We start from the raw sequence: 12,590 nt of genomic DNA, 5'->3' as shown, positions 1-12,590 counted from the left end.
ATTTGTGGTTATTGAATCGCGTTCTAAATGACGTAGCTATCTATCCGATATATTGGGCGTTGCATTCATTGCATTGAAGAAGATAGACAACATTGGAAGAATTATAGTTAATCTCTCGGAAATCTCTCTCCTGGAGAAGGGATTATCGTTTTGTCCCAATAACAGTAAAATCGATGAATATCAGCTACATCTGGATCTTGACAACTTTGCGCGGCGACTACGCCTTACGGAATACTTCTACGACAAACCGCAATCAAATCTAAATCCTTTCCGTATAAAATCCGATTTTACTCCCAACCCGAACCGGGATAAAAGTCTTGATATGTATATCAATGCTGTTCAGAAAGATACTCTCAGTATTTATGCAAACTCAACCAATCGGAAATTCCGGCACAATCTTACGAAAGCAGAACAGCAAAGCTTGTCAGCGCTAGAAAGCAACGAAGGTATCATCATCAAACAGGCTGATAAAGGAGGTGCCATAGTCGTAATGGATAAGCAAGCTTATGTGGCGGAAGGACTCCGTCAACTTAATTGTGCACACTTTTACAAACCTCTCGAATCCGACCCCACCAATGAAATTGCCGCAGATATATGTAAAACACTAAAACGGTTAAAGGCCACTAAGAAAATTGGCGATGCGCTCTACGAATACTTACTTCCTAAAGACCATAAGCCAGGCCGATTTTACATGCTCCCTAAGATACATAAACCAGGCAATCCCGGAAGACCAATTGTGTCCAGTAACGGTACCGCTACAGAAAATATATCGTCCTTCGTCGATCACGTTCTTAAATCTATCCCCCCTAAATTACCTTCCTACGTCAAAGATACCAACCATTTCCTTCAAACTGTATCGCAAGTAACTGTTCCCTCAAGCTGTCTCTTGGCAACGTTAGACGTCACGTCCCTTTACACTAATATTCCTCACGCAGATGGTATAGCAGCGGCCGTTTCAGCATACAAAACTCAACCTGACCAGCCGTATGATCCGACTGTCCTCACCGAACTGCTAACACTTATTTTGACCTCCGATAACTTTGAATTTGATAACAAGCATTATCTGCAAGTTAACGGGACAGCTATGGGCACGAGAATGGCCCCCAACTATGCAAATATCTTCATGGCATCCCTGGAGGAAACATTTCTCGAATGTTCCGTATTGAAACCACTTGTGTACAAGAGATTTTTAGATGATATTTTTATCATATGGCCTCATTCTGAAAGCGACCTTCTCACGTTCATCAACCGGTTCAGCCAAATTCACCCTAACATTCAATTTACCTCCCACTACTCCGCCTCCACTGTTACCTCCTTGGATGTGGAAGTCAAGTTACAAAACGGCGGTATCTCAACCAACTTATACCCGAAGCCTACAGATGCTCAGCAGTACTTATCGTTCCGCAGTTGCCATCCAAGGCATACTAAGTTAGCCATACCTTATAGTCAGGCATTGCGCTACCGCAGAATATGCACTAACGATGCCGAACTAGACAACCATCTCCAACGACTAAAACAAAGCTTCATTGATCGTGAATACCCGGACAAACTTGTTAAAGACGCTATAGCCAGAGCAAGATCCACAGATCGCCAACAATTGCTCCAAAGATCTCCCCGAGCAAATGGAAATTCTGCAGTAAATCTCACTGTCGCATTCAATGGCAGCGTTCCTAACATTAGCCGGATACTCAACCGCCACTACACAATTCTTTCACAATCTGATCGGATGAAGGAAATATTCTCACAGCCACCGCGCGTAAGTTATCGCCGAGCGCGGAACATCCAAGACAGACTAGCAAATGCCAAAATTAACAAACTTCCAGAAAATAACATTGGTTGCCACCCTTGTAATGCAAGTAGATGCCAAATTTGTAAATCAATGCAAGCCGCTAACTCTGCAGAAAGTACCAATTCTAATTATCGGGTCAACATTAATGGCGACTTTAACTGTAATTCTTCCAATGTTGTCTATCTTCTTCAATGCAATGAATGCAACGCCCAATATATCGGACAGACAGCTACGTCATTTAGAACGCGATTCAATAACCACAAATCTGACGTCGCGAAGAAACCTAATCTGCCAGTGTCGCGCCATTTCAGTAAACCAGGACACTCAATCACCAATATATCTATTTTCATCCTGCAGTCAGGCTTTCCTTCCCAGCGGCTCAGGGAACAGCGCGAATCTTATCTCATTCATAAATTCCAGTGCTAAAACAGTCCATAAATTCCTAAGCTTCTAATCTATATATATATACACATTTGGGGGGTTGTCAATCTTTATCGTCGTTTTATTACTGCGTGCGATTCTCTACTGTGCCCTCTCGAGCAGTTGTTTCAATCCCCTCGTTCCTTAAATTAGCAGTTACCGTGGACAGGACACCTAGACGTTGCGCAACTCATGTAGAGGAACATCTCCTCGACATTTGGTGACCTCGATGGGCCGACTTCGGGCGCTCTATCTCAGTCGAATTTAGATTTCTGTTTTGGCTACCGACATGCATTTTTTTTGTACAGTCAATTACCAGCCAACCTGCCCCACACCGAGTGTGGAGGAAAATATAGTCCATCGTGACGAAACGACCCCTTATTAAAAGAACCCCACGAATTACAATGGTGTTGTGCTGCGAACGCGGTTAGGAAGTAAGGACATAAGCAATCCTACAAATAACAAAGTTACTACTATATATTGACGCGTAGAAATCTAGCAAACCGGTAGGGAAGTATGAAGGGAACTGCCTCAGGACGTGAGCCGCCGTTATTTCGAACAGAGGCTGTTCTTCTTCTGGGCACCGTCCTCATCATTAGCATGGTATTCCACACCAGTTACACCCGGCTAACTATTCATGTTTGTCTTCATTTTTTTGCTACATTACAGTGAGTATTCATGCAGGATGCGGGGAATTGTCAGACATGAAAAATGAGTGCCCTACAATCCCTAGGGATCCCAAAGTGAGTACCACTATGTATGTGCACCAGCTGTTACCCTCATTACAAATGAGGTATATGACACGTAGCTCTCGAGCAGCATGTTATAGGTGTTCTCCGAGAAGCTTTATCACAGCGTGCGAATAAACGCTCTCCAGATACACGCGGCCGGAAGAACTTGGGTGTTTTGTACACCCAGAGCTGCTAATTTAGGAGAACCGGCTCTGGTTTGAGTTTGCTCGTGCGCAAAATAACACTACATAGACAAGCAAAATGTTTCTACATGCCCGCGGTGTGACCACGTCAGTTAAGTTAAAGGGATGGTCGCATACGTTCCAGTAAATTTCGAAACTAAAGTGTCATTTTATTTCTCGTGGACGACTGACCACAGTATCGAAAGTCCCATCTAAAATGGTGGCGTAGTTTGACTGTTATGCGGTGGAACACATGCCAAGGGCAGACGCCGGACGTTGAGAGCAGGCAAGGGTAACGGACGCATTTTCGTTAGAGTTTCCATTTTCGTTACTGCTATATTTTCTTTTCGTAATCCGTTTCTGATACCAGCTTTTCAATTTTGTTTCCGTTACGCTTCCGTTACTGTTTCCGGTAATGGAACGGCTGTTGGAGAGCTGCGGGAGGACAGCCCGTCCAGCTCTGTCAGCACCCTGTTTTGCCCAAGTGCTGCTTCACTGTCACGCATACACACTACACAAGTAATTTTGCGTCGTTGGGATGCGTACATGTTGCAAGATTTTTTAAAAAAATGTAGGAACATGTCCTCAGTCTTCAGTCACTCTGGGTCCAGCAACTCGAGATGGGCGTGACCTTCATCCAATGTCGCATTCATAGGCGGACGCTCGCAGCAGTAATACTGTCATAGCCACGGTGAAAGGAAAAAGAAGTAAAAAATAAATAAATATCGAATGCTTTCATCCTTGTGCTATGGTGGGGTACAGTGCGTGGAGTCTATGTTTCGTAAGTCTCATGTGTTGGTGTCATGGAGTTATGAGGACTGGGACGAGTTAGTAAGCGAGGGATGCACGCACGAGATTGTTTCTATGCTCGAGATCCAATAATGCGCTTTATTTCCATGCTCTCGTGGAGTACTTAGAGCATTACAGGGAATGGAGTCATCAAAATGCAAAAATATAATGAAAAGTCACTCAAATGGCACCGCACAACAGGAATAGCCATTACCCGAATTCAATACCGGGTGATAATTTTATTTTCCGTTTCTGTTTCCGGTAATGGAGGACAGTGGTATGCGTTTCCGTTTCCGTTATCGTTACCATCCCCAATTTCTCTTTCTATCCCCAATCTCTCTCTCTCTCTATCGTTACCACAGCCTCTGCAGCTGTGGAAGCAGTGCTGATGGTTAATTTCTAGTTTAATTTAATATCTTTACTTTCTAAGCATTTTCAGCCGAACAAAAAGTTGCCAAGCATATTGTCGGCCAATGCCCAACATTGTGGCATCGGTTTCGTATATGGGTTTCCGGACGTGACCGTCTCTCTAAATGAAAAAACTCACACACACACACGCTACGGAAAAAATGTGCTGTCGGCGACAGTTATCTCTCGGGAGTATTCGTCACACGCTAGGAGTACATCTACTGGTTTCTAATGTAAACACATGTCATATCTTGAATTGCACTCGAGAAAATGCCAAGTCGACGCTAAGTTTCGTTGCCAGAAACAGGCAGCACAAGTTGCCTTTACCGCATTCCATTGCAAGGTACGTTCCCTACTTTCGTTGTAATGACTGAAAAAGACTTATGAACATTTTCTTGCGACACTCGCAAGTTGTCGACCGCCGTCAGCTCTCCATGAAGAACGTACGCGAGGGTGTCGAGGAGTACGTGACTTCAGCTTCCTGTTGAATGTTTCTGCTGATGACGGCAGCTGAAACTGAAGTCACGGTCATTGGAAGTCAATCGGAAACAAGAGTAGCACCCCTGTCACACGGGCACTCTAAAAGCCTTTCCAGAGGAGGTCACCTACCGGAACGGCGTTTGCGCCCATTCACACACGACAACGGAGATTCTTCTTTTAGATAACGGACCTTTTCAAAAACGGAGCTCCTTTCCCAGCGAAAAGGCGTAATCTCGATAGCAGCATCCATCGATGATAAGCAGATCCCGATTATTTAGCACACAAATGCTTATGTTTAACGTTTTCATCCACAGTTGTATGGTGACGTAAAGCCCCAAATTATCATTGTTATTCACATTTTTATCAGTCTCTAAAATAGTTTTCCAAGCTTGCAGGGGCATTATCGTGTCTTTTTCGAGTGACAATACATTGAATAATGTCGTGCCCAAATAATGGCGCCCGAAAAGCCTCGTGTACAGTGGCAAGAAAGGGATACATGGGCTGTAATAAAGTTATGGGAAGACAATTTAGGTGATCTGCGACACAATTGTGAGGTCTACGCCCGTACCGCCGAGGCATTCACCAATTCCGGAGTGCGCTAAGAGATACCCTGATGCGAGATCGCCATTGTCGTGTGTTAGCGGGCGGAGCTACTTTCCCTTAGTGCCCATTCAAAGCTGTAAAGAACCCCTACTTCAAAAGAGTTGAAGCCTGCCCGTGTGTCACGGGTATGCTTAGAAGCAGGATGAAACGGTACTGTTTTAAGACGCTTCCTGTATGAACTTTGCGAAGAAAGAATGCGCTCAACAATTCGCTCATCTTGCAAGGACAGTTTCCTCGGTTTGTGCGTTTGTTTTTGTCTTTAATCCAATCCTTTAATTATTTTCGTAAATCTAACGTGTGGTTCCTTTTCCTGAGAAAAACAAGACAATAAAAAGAACGAACAGAAAATGTTTGCATGATGATTTGCATGAAAATTTTGCATGATTGCAAATGAGTTTGCATATTTCGGATTTTTAGTTCCAGAAATTACATTATAATAACAACTTGATAGTTTATTTCCATTTAGATTTGATCAAATTACTTGCGTGATAGATAATGCGGATGATCGCACATTTTTCCGTTTTTTTTCTTTTTTGCGACAATTGAATGACGGGGCGATTGCACCACCCTGTCCGTGAAGTTCATTCAGACTCCACTGTACAGCGTCTAACGTCATGAGTTATTCGACAACGTGAAAAACGTGTCTGAAATAATTTTTAGAAGTTAAAAATTCTCCTGTGGCTTTTGGTGGAACGCATTTTAATGTCTTCTCACAAGCGCAGTTCAAAAGCACCGTAAAAACGATTTCACAGGGACGGTCGCACCCAGAAATCCATTTATGAAAGCGATGCCGCGGATGTTAAGCATCGCTCGAGAGTCTTCTTGGCTGTTTTTTCTCGTCCCCGAAGTCCTTAGGTATTAAATAAGCGAATTTTAAAGATCCGCGTTGCTTCCGCAGTTGCAGGGGCTCCCGAGCCGTGACGTCACATCCTAAGCGGAGGAGGGAGAGGGCGGCGCCAAGATGACAAAGGCGCCGTGTAGGCGCCCCGTAACTCTATGAGACGCCTGCACGGCCGCGGCATCCTTTCGATACTGTGGTCGGCCTCTCACGAGGAATAAAATTACACTATAGTTTCGAAATTCACCAGAACGAATGCAGTCGCCTCTTTAAGTGTGTGAACTACATACGATATTATAAATCACGCGTGATCTCTTCCCCTCGAATTGATATATATATATATTCTTTTGCTGTGTCAAATACATAACAAAATGTAGGATTGCACAGGACGTCTACCGTCCTCTCGAGTTCTTTGGACGTAACTGTGCATTGCTCATCGTTTACAGGAATATGCAAGATTACATCCCATGTCCTGCATATACTACTGTGGACAAGATGAAAATGGAATCTGGAAATATGGCTTTTTCAAGAATGACACACGCTGTCAGGTAACGTTAAAATGCCTCGTATCAGTCAGAAAGCATGAGCAAGGCATCTCTGTAATTTACTCCCAGTGAGTTGACTTCACGAAATATTCAGAATTTGAAATGGCATTAGCGCTAACTATTGAGCTAACGCTAATGTCATTTCCAATCTCGAGAGGCTATTCAACAACTATAAAAAAGGACTGATAAAAAAATTGAATGCTCCTTCGCCATATCAAGTTATGGCACCCGAAAGCCCAAAACCGATCACAATTCCGGCAATTTGATTGGGAAACGACGTCATTGTCCTTGTTCCCGTGTCAAGCTCCTCACAGGTTCCGATAGGCAAGGTGCTTTGTGGTCGTTGCGTATTTAAAATTGAGTTTTTAGCCGCTTGAGAAATAGTATGGGTGGCTTTTGCGCCGTTATGAAGGGCTGACGATTCCCTTCAGGAATACAACGCCTGGTATTGCTTGTTGGAGCAGTTACACTCAATGTTGACAGGTATTGTCTCAGCGACGGTAAAGCTGCGTAGTTCTCCTACATATGAATCTATAGAAGAATATGAAACCCACAACATCAAAACCGAATTTTTAACGTTTTGATTTTAACAACTTTTTATTTTCAGCGACACCTGAAGATCGCTGCTTACACGCGTGCAGCACGCTTGAAGTTTGCTTGTTGTAGCATTTATACTCCATGTTACATTACGTGCGTGCTTCTCTTCGACAAATTAGTTTATGTACACACACTGAATACAGTGTATTAGTCAGGTTCTGACGGTCGCGCTTGATCGCTTTCTAAAGATGTTCTAGAGCCAGGCGCGTCCACTTCCAGCTCCCTTAGCGTGCGTCATCTGCTAGCGTAGACAAGGAAGTCGTTCTTTTCCCCACGATTCTTAGAAAATACCGGTCAGCTATAGACTCATTTTACAGAGAACGCACCATGTGATTGCCAACAGATTAACTGTGTGCTTACCGCGCCCTTAGAGCGTCGATCACTGGTGACGGACGGTTTACGAGCGGCGCTACTTGGCCTCTCAAGTAGATGTGTAAAAGGGGTGACATTTGTTGGATACTATAAACACTACAAAGTAAGTTTCGTTTCAGCAATTCAGCTTTTTCTCGTGGTGGTGATTTATGAAGCTGGCTCTGCGCCAAGGAGGCAGAGTGTTGACTTCATCATGGTCGCGGCCTCGCGTTCCTGCACCGGACCTCTTTTGCGAATGCGCAATACTGGCATTTGAAGCATTTTTTTAATTCGATTTCGTTTAGTAGAACGCAACTAACGACTCTGAATGGGTTATAGAATCAGATTTTTGCCGTGAATGTGTGGATATGTATAACTTACACCGTTGCTCTTCTTCCTGTCTAAAAACTAACCGGGAGGAATAGAAAAGCGGCGAAATACCAAAATGTGGCACAGGAGCAGGAAAGCTGAGCATGAAATTAATGTTTTTTGGGAAATTATAATGTTCATTTCTGTTTTATTCCTTCAATGAACTCTGCCACTCGGATACATTAAGAACATGGGCGTTGACGTTGTTTTCAACAAGTCAGGAAGTTCGTGATTCAAAGTGTTGATATATGCCGATATTATTTCTGAGAAAATTTGCCACACATTGTATACTTCGGAACTTGCAGATTGATATTTTTTTCAAGACACCGGCGTACCTTTATGAGGTTTCTTCTGTTTGCCCCGATTTTTTTTAAATTCCAAAATTAATGTTGAAAATACATGGATAGCTTTGTTTACGAAACTTACATCATTCGATAGGGCATTCATTTGGCTACATTTTCATATATAGGAAAAAATTTTGAAGGGATACTGTCAGCCACAAAAAATATATTTGTCAAACCACCCAAAAATGTCAAATTTTATGGCTGTAAGGAAAGGGTCAAGGAATTAATGAGATTTCTAAGGCTCATGCGCCCTTCTCTCCACACACTGTTTTTTACTTGTTGTTGTTGTTGTTTTGTTTACATTCTTTCATCTTCAAATTCCAAAAAACGGAATAGCCGTCCTTCTTCACGACAGACACACTCTGTACCTTGTTTTTGTTTATGTATTTATACTTGTAATTATTTCACGTGATTGAAACTCGCTCGTAAACTAAAAGCGGTCCTTTATTGAACATCATATCAGGAACGCTCACAAAAGGCTTTGTGTTTCTGCGCGGAATGCTATTATCGTTCCCGGCGCATGCAATTGAACAATTTTGAATACAAAGAATTTTCTAAGGCAATTTTCAGAATGTGGCGGCCACATAGAACTAGCTGCAATGCCTCGTTAAATAGAACAGACGTTCCACCTCATGATACTAGAAGACTGCAATCCACTATTTGACCAGACGCAAGATTTGTCCTTACTTTTGGCTTATTTTATGTTATTATTTCTGGACCACTTTCGGTACATCTCAGACACTGCGTCGGGCAAAGGCTGTGTTCCACGCGCTTTTTATGTTGGTCCACTGAACTTGGCGTCATCATGTTGCGCTAACTTTTACAATTCGTTTTTGAAATGTTCTTGTCCGCTTATATGTTTTGCGTATCTGGTTCGAGTTTCTCCTTACCAGGTATCCGCACGAGAGACGTTCACGGACGCGATCTCGGCGGAGGCGCGAGGGCGTCAGGAGCTGCGTCATAGTTCGTTGGGTGCACGTGAACAACCTCGAAGCCCTCCGAAGAGAAACTGCGGTTGCTAGCGTTCGGATGCGCTTGGCGTTTTATCCGCGATATCTCGTTGGCGCGTGCTTTTCTCCTGGCTCTCCTCTGCCCACATCTCGCCAGATAAAGTCGCTCGTGCGGATACCCGGACACGTTCACAATGGCAATAGAAACGGCGAATGAAGTTCCGCTTTACTTGGTTCATTCATGGCGTGATATTGCGGGGCGGTGTGCCTACCGGTATGGTGGCATGTCGCCCACTGGGGGAAATCGGGTGACCTGCGTGCCTTCCTAGGGAAAAGCTGACACATCTGCCTCAAAGCGACTCAGGAAAATCGAAGAGAACAACGAGATTGCACCGCCATTGCGGGCATTCGAACCCAATTTACCCCCACCCTTCGGCACTACTTATTAAGAACACAGCAATAAGAACACAGAAGTAAGTTCAACATTCTTATTTCGCTGCAAAGAGCTGTGTTCCAATCACGGCACGTTTTTCTAGGTATCAGTGGCGAAATGGCAAGGTCTCGTTCTGGCTGGCAACACAATGGAGTGCAATTCTCTCCTTGCGTTTGTGAATCAGAAGATTGATTTTTGAATACAACGTCCTCCTTTGGAACTCATAAAACTTCGAGTTTTTGATTACCTCTCGCACACACGCACAAGTCTGTAGGTGCTAGAATCTCGCTTTCCCGAAAAACTTGTAAGCTTGGTTTAGCGGTCCCACCTGCTGCAGATGAAGAAACGTTGTGCCATTCAGTGTTCCCAATTCTACACAGTGAGTACACGTTATTGACGTCAAAACTGCTGAGAATAACATACTGTTGATGAAGAACCATTGCGTTGACATAACTGCCCTACGATGCCATGCCTGTAATTCAGCATGCGGCGAAAAGTAATAACCAGAACGACACCTTCTGGTAAAATAGTGTTCTACATAGTAATTATTTCATTGCAATAGGTATGGTATGCGCCTTTTAATGTCAGGTCTGATTATGTTGAATTTTTTGAGTGTTTTTTATCTGGCCATTTGTTTCTCACACGTAGGGTAAGGGAAACTCAGCAAAGAAAAATACGGAAAACATGAAACACACACACAAACACACACATAAACAAACGAACGGACGAGACGATGACGGGAAGTGAACTCGAAGTGAACTTCATGTGCTCCCAAAGTGGCGACTTCGTTTCAGGATTCATAACATGGGAATGCATGATTGGGGACAGCGCGATATAACATTCTCGTGGGTCCTGCAATGGTGTTCTCCCATGATATGGATCTACTCCGTCAGCGCGATGAACGTATTACCGTTCTGAGTCAAGAGGACAATCATTTTCTCTCGCATTTGAAATCGTTGACTCGAAGTTTCCTTGAATCATGTAGTGGAATTTCTGTTCTATCGAATGATATGTTGGAGCTTTATTATGTGGGCCGCAGTGTATTACGACAGTTGCGGACAACAAATTCAGAGTTTAAAATTTTCCATTTTCCAAACGTCGCTGACGGACGGACTTCATCGGCGAGACATGGAAGGATGACGAACACAGGGAAACTCGCGTTGCGAACGCCTATAATTAGAAGGTGAAGGAAGACGCGATTCGCGTGACTTCAACGGGGATGTAAGACTTCGTCTTTGAATGGCATAAAAATCATGATATGCAGCCTACCCGATAGTGTACGAACGAATAAATGGCGAAAATATCAGCCACCCTTTTCCGACCTTACGCAACCTGTTAGGTCTTTTCACAGCCTGAAGAAGTGGGACAGATGTTTGGGATATGCAGAATAACCTATCTGCGTAGACCCACTCCACGCTCATTTTCTCTGAAAAATATGTGAGACAGTGTAGCGTCGCGATTGGATTACCTGACGTTAAATGGACCAGTTCGTTTTATCGCATCGTTTCCGTATAGTGCCTCTGAGCTACTAGAACGCTTCTTGCACTCCTGTAGAATCCCAGAAGAAGAACAGTCTCTGTTCGAAATATCGGCGGCTTTTGTCCTGACGCAACTCCCTTCCTACATTCTACCGGTTCGCTGGATTTCTACCCATCTATGTAGAATTCTACGTTAGTTACAGCACAGCAAATCTTCGAATGTGTGCATTATCACGAAAACTATGTGATATTACATTGTGATATCTGTCCTGTAAAACTAAAATGTAATAGTCGTGTTTGTTGGTAATACATTTCTTTTCCCTTCGGATGCAGTATACAGTAAGTTACAACGGATTCTGTCACAATGGAATCTGCTATAAATACAAAGGGGGACACCAGCTCCCTCCGAGTACGACCGTAGTTCCACCATCAGATACAGCAGCGACAACACAATCAACCAGAAAGCCTGCAAGAAAATCGAAGAAACCGAGGCGAGGATCCCAGCCCCCTCCGACTACCACCGTGGATTCGCCATCAGAGACAGCAGAGGTAACACCATCAACCAGTAATCCCCCGAGAAAACCGAAGAAATCGACACCAGGGCCCCAGACTCCTACGACCGTGATTTCGCCATCAGAGACAGTACAGACAACATCGTCAACTGAAAAACCTCCGAAAAAGCTACAGAAACCAAAGGCAACGAAGAAGTCCAAAAAACCCAAGAGAACCTAAACTGCAGCAGCTTCACTAGAGACTCCCGTAGGGATGATAAACAGAAGTTTTAGCGCTACTAAGGCGAACTTGAAAATAAATGAATGGGAAACATCTTCTCGGCACAGGTTTTCACCTCGCCTTATTGCGGGAGAAAGGTAAATATTCGCAAGTCCTTGATAGTCCTTGACAGGAATACTCCGACGTTGAAGGACGGTGATATGTAATTGCACCTCTATATGCAATAAGGGGATAAGTCGGCTTATCCCCTTTTTATTATTTTTGCTTCAATGACATCTCTCCTACCACTACGCACCTGCCAAAGAAAATTTAGGACCGTATTGCAATTCATTGGCCCGCTACAGAAGGGTAAGACCAGACTAATGCATGTGTGTGAATAGGACGGACAGACAGATCAGGCCCCTTCTCAACACACGCATACAAATGGTGCAGCTTAGATTTCGCTACGATGCGGACACGAGCTTCGACGACCACTAAAGACACATGTTCCGCCTACATCACGTGGCCACATGTCAGCAGTGCTGCTGAGCGTCATAATAGGAAAAACGTGT

General features: G+C 43.8%; 1 protein-coding gene across 1 annotated transcript in view; it reads left to right on the top strand.

Moving 5' to 3' along the window:
* The window catches only part of LOC135368533 (mucin-2-like), a 35,948-nt gene extending 23,805 nt beyond the window's left edge, over nt 1-12,143 (top strand). Inside the window, exons 2-4 of the mRNA XM_064601899.1 lie at nt 2,879-2,952; nt 6,687-6,788; nt 11,641-12,143. Of these exons, the coding sequence (XP_064457969.1) occupies nt 2,879-2,952; nt 6,687-6,788; nt 11,641-12,039 (575 nt within the window). The 3' untranslated portion in view covers nt 12,040-12,143. The remainder of the gene's footprint in view (nt 1-2,878; nt 2,953-6,686; nt 6,789-11,640) is intronic.
* Nucleotides 12,144-12,590: the final 447 nt, after the last annotated feature.

Source organism: Ornithodoros turicata, chromosome 1 (assembly GCF_037126465.1).
Source record: "Ornithodoros turicata isolate Travis chromosome 1, ASM3712646v1, whole genome shotgun sequence".
NCBI classification, from domain to species: domain Eukaryota; kingdom Metazoa; phylum Arthropoda; class Arachnida; order Ixodida; family Argasidae; genus Ornithodoros; species Ornithodoros turicata.
The sequence above is the reverse complement of the archived record's forward strand: the minus strand, read 5'-3'. Positions and strand labels throughout refer to the sequence as shown.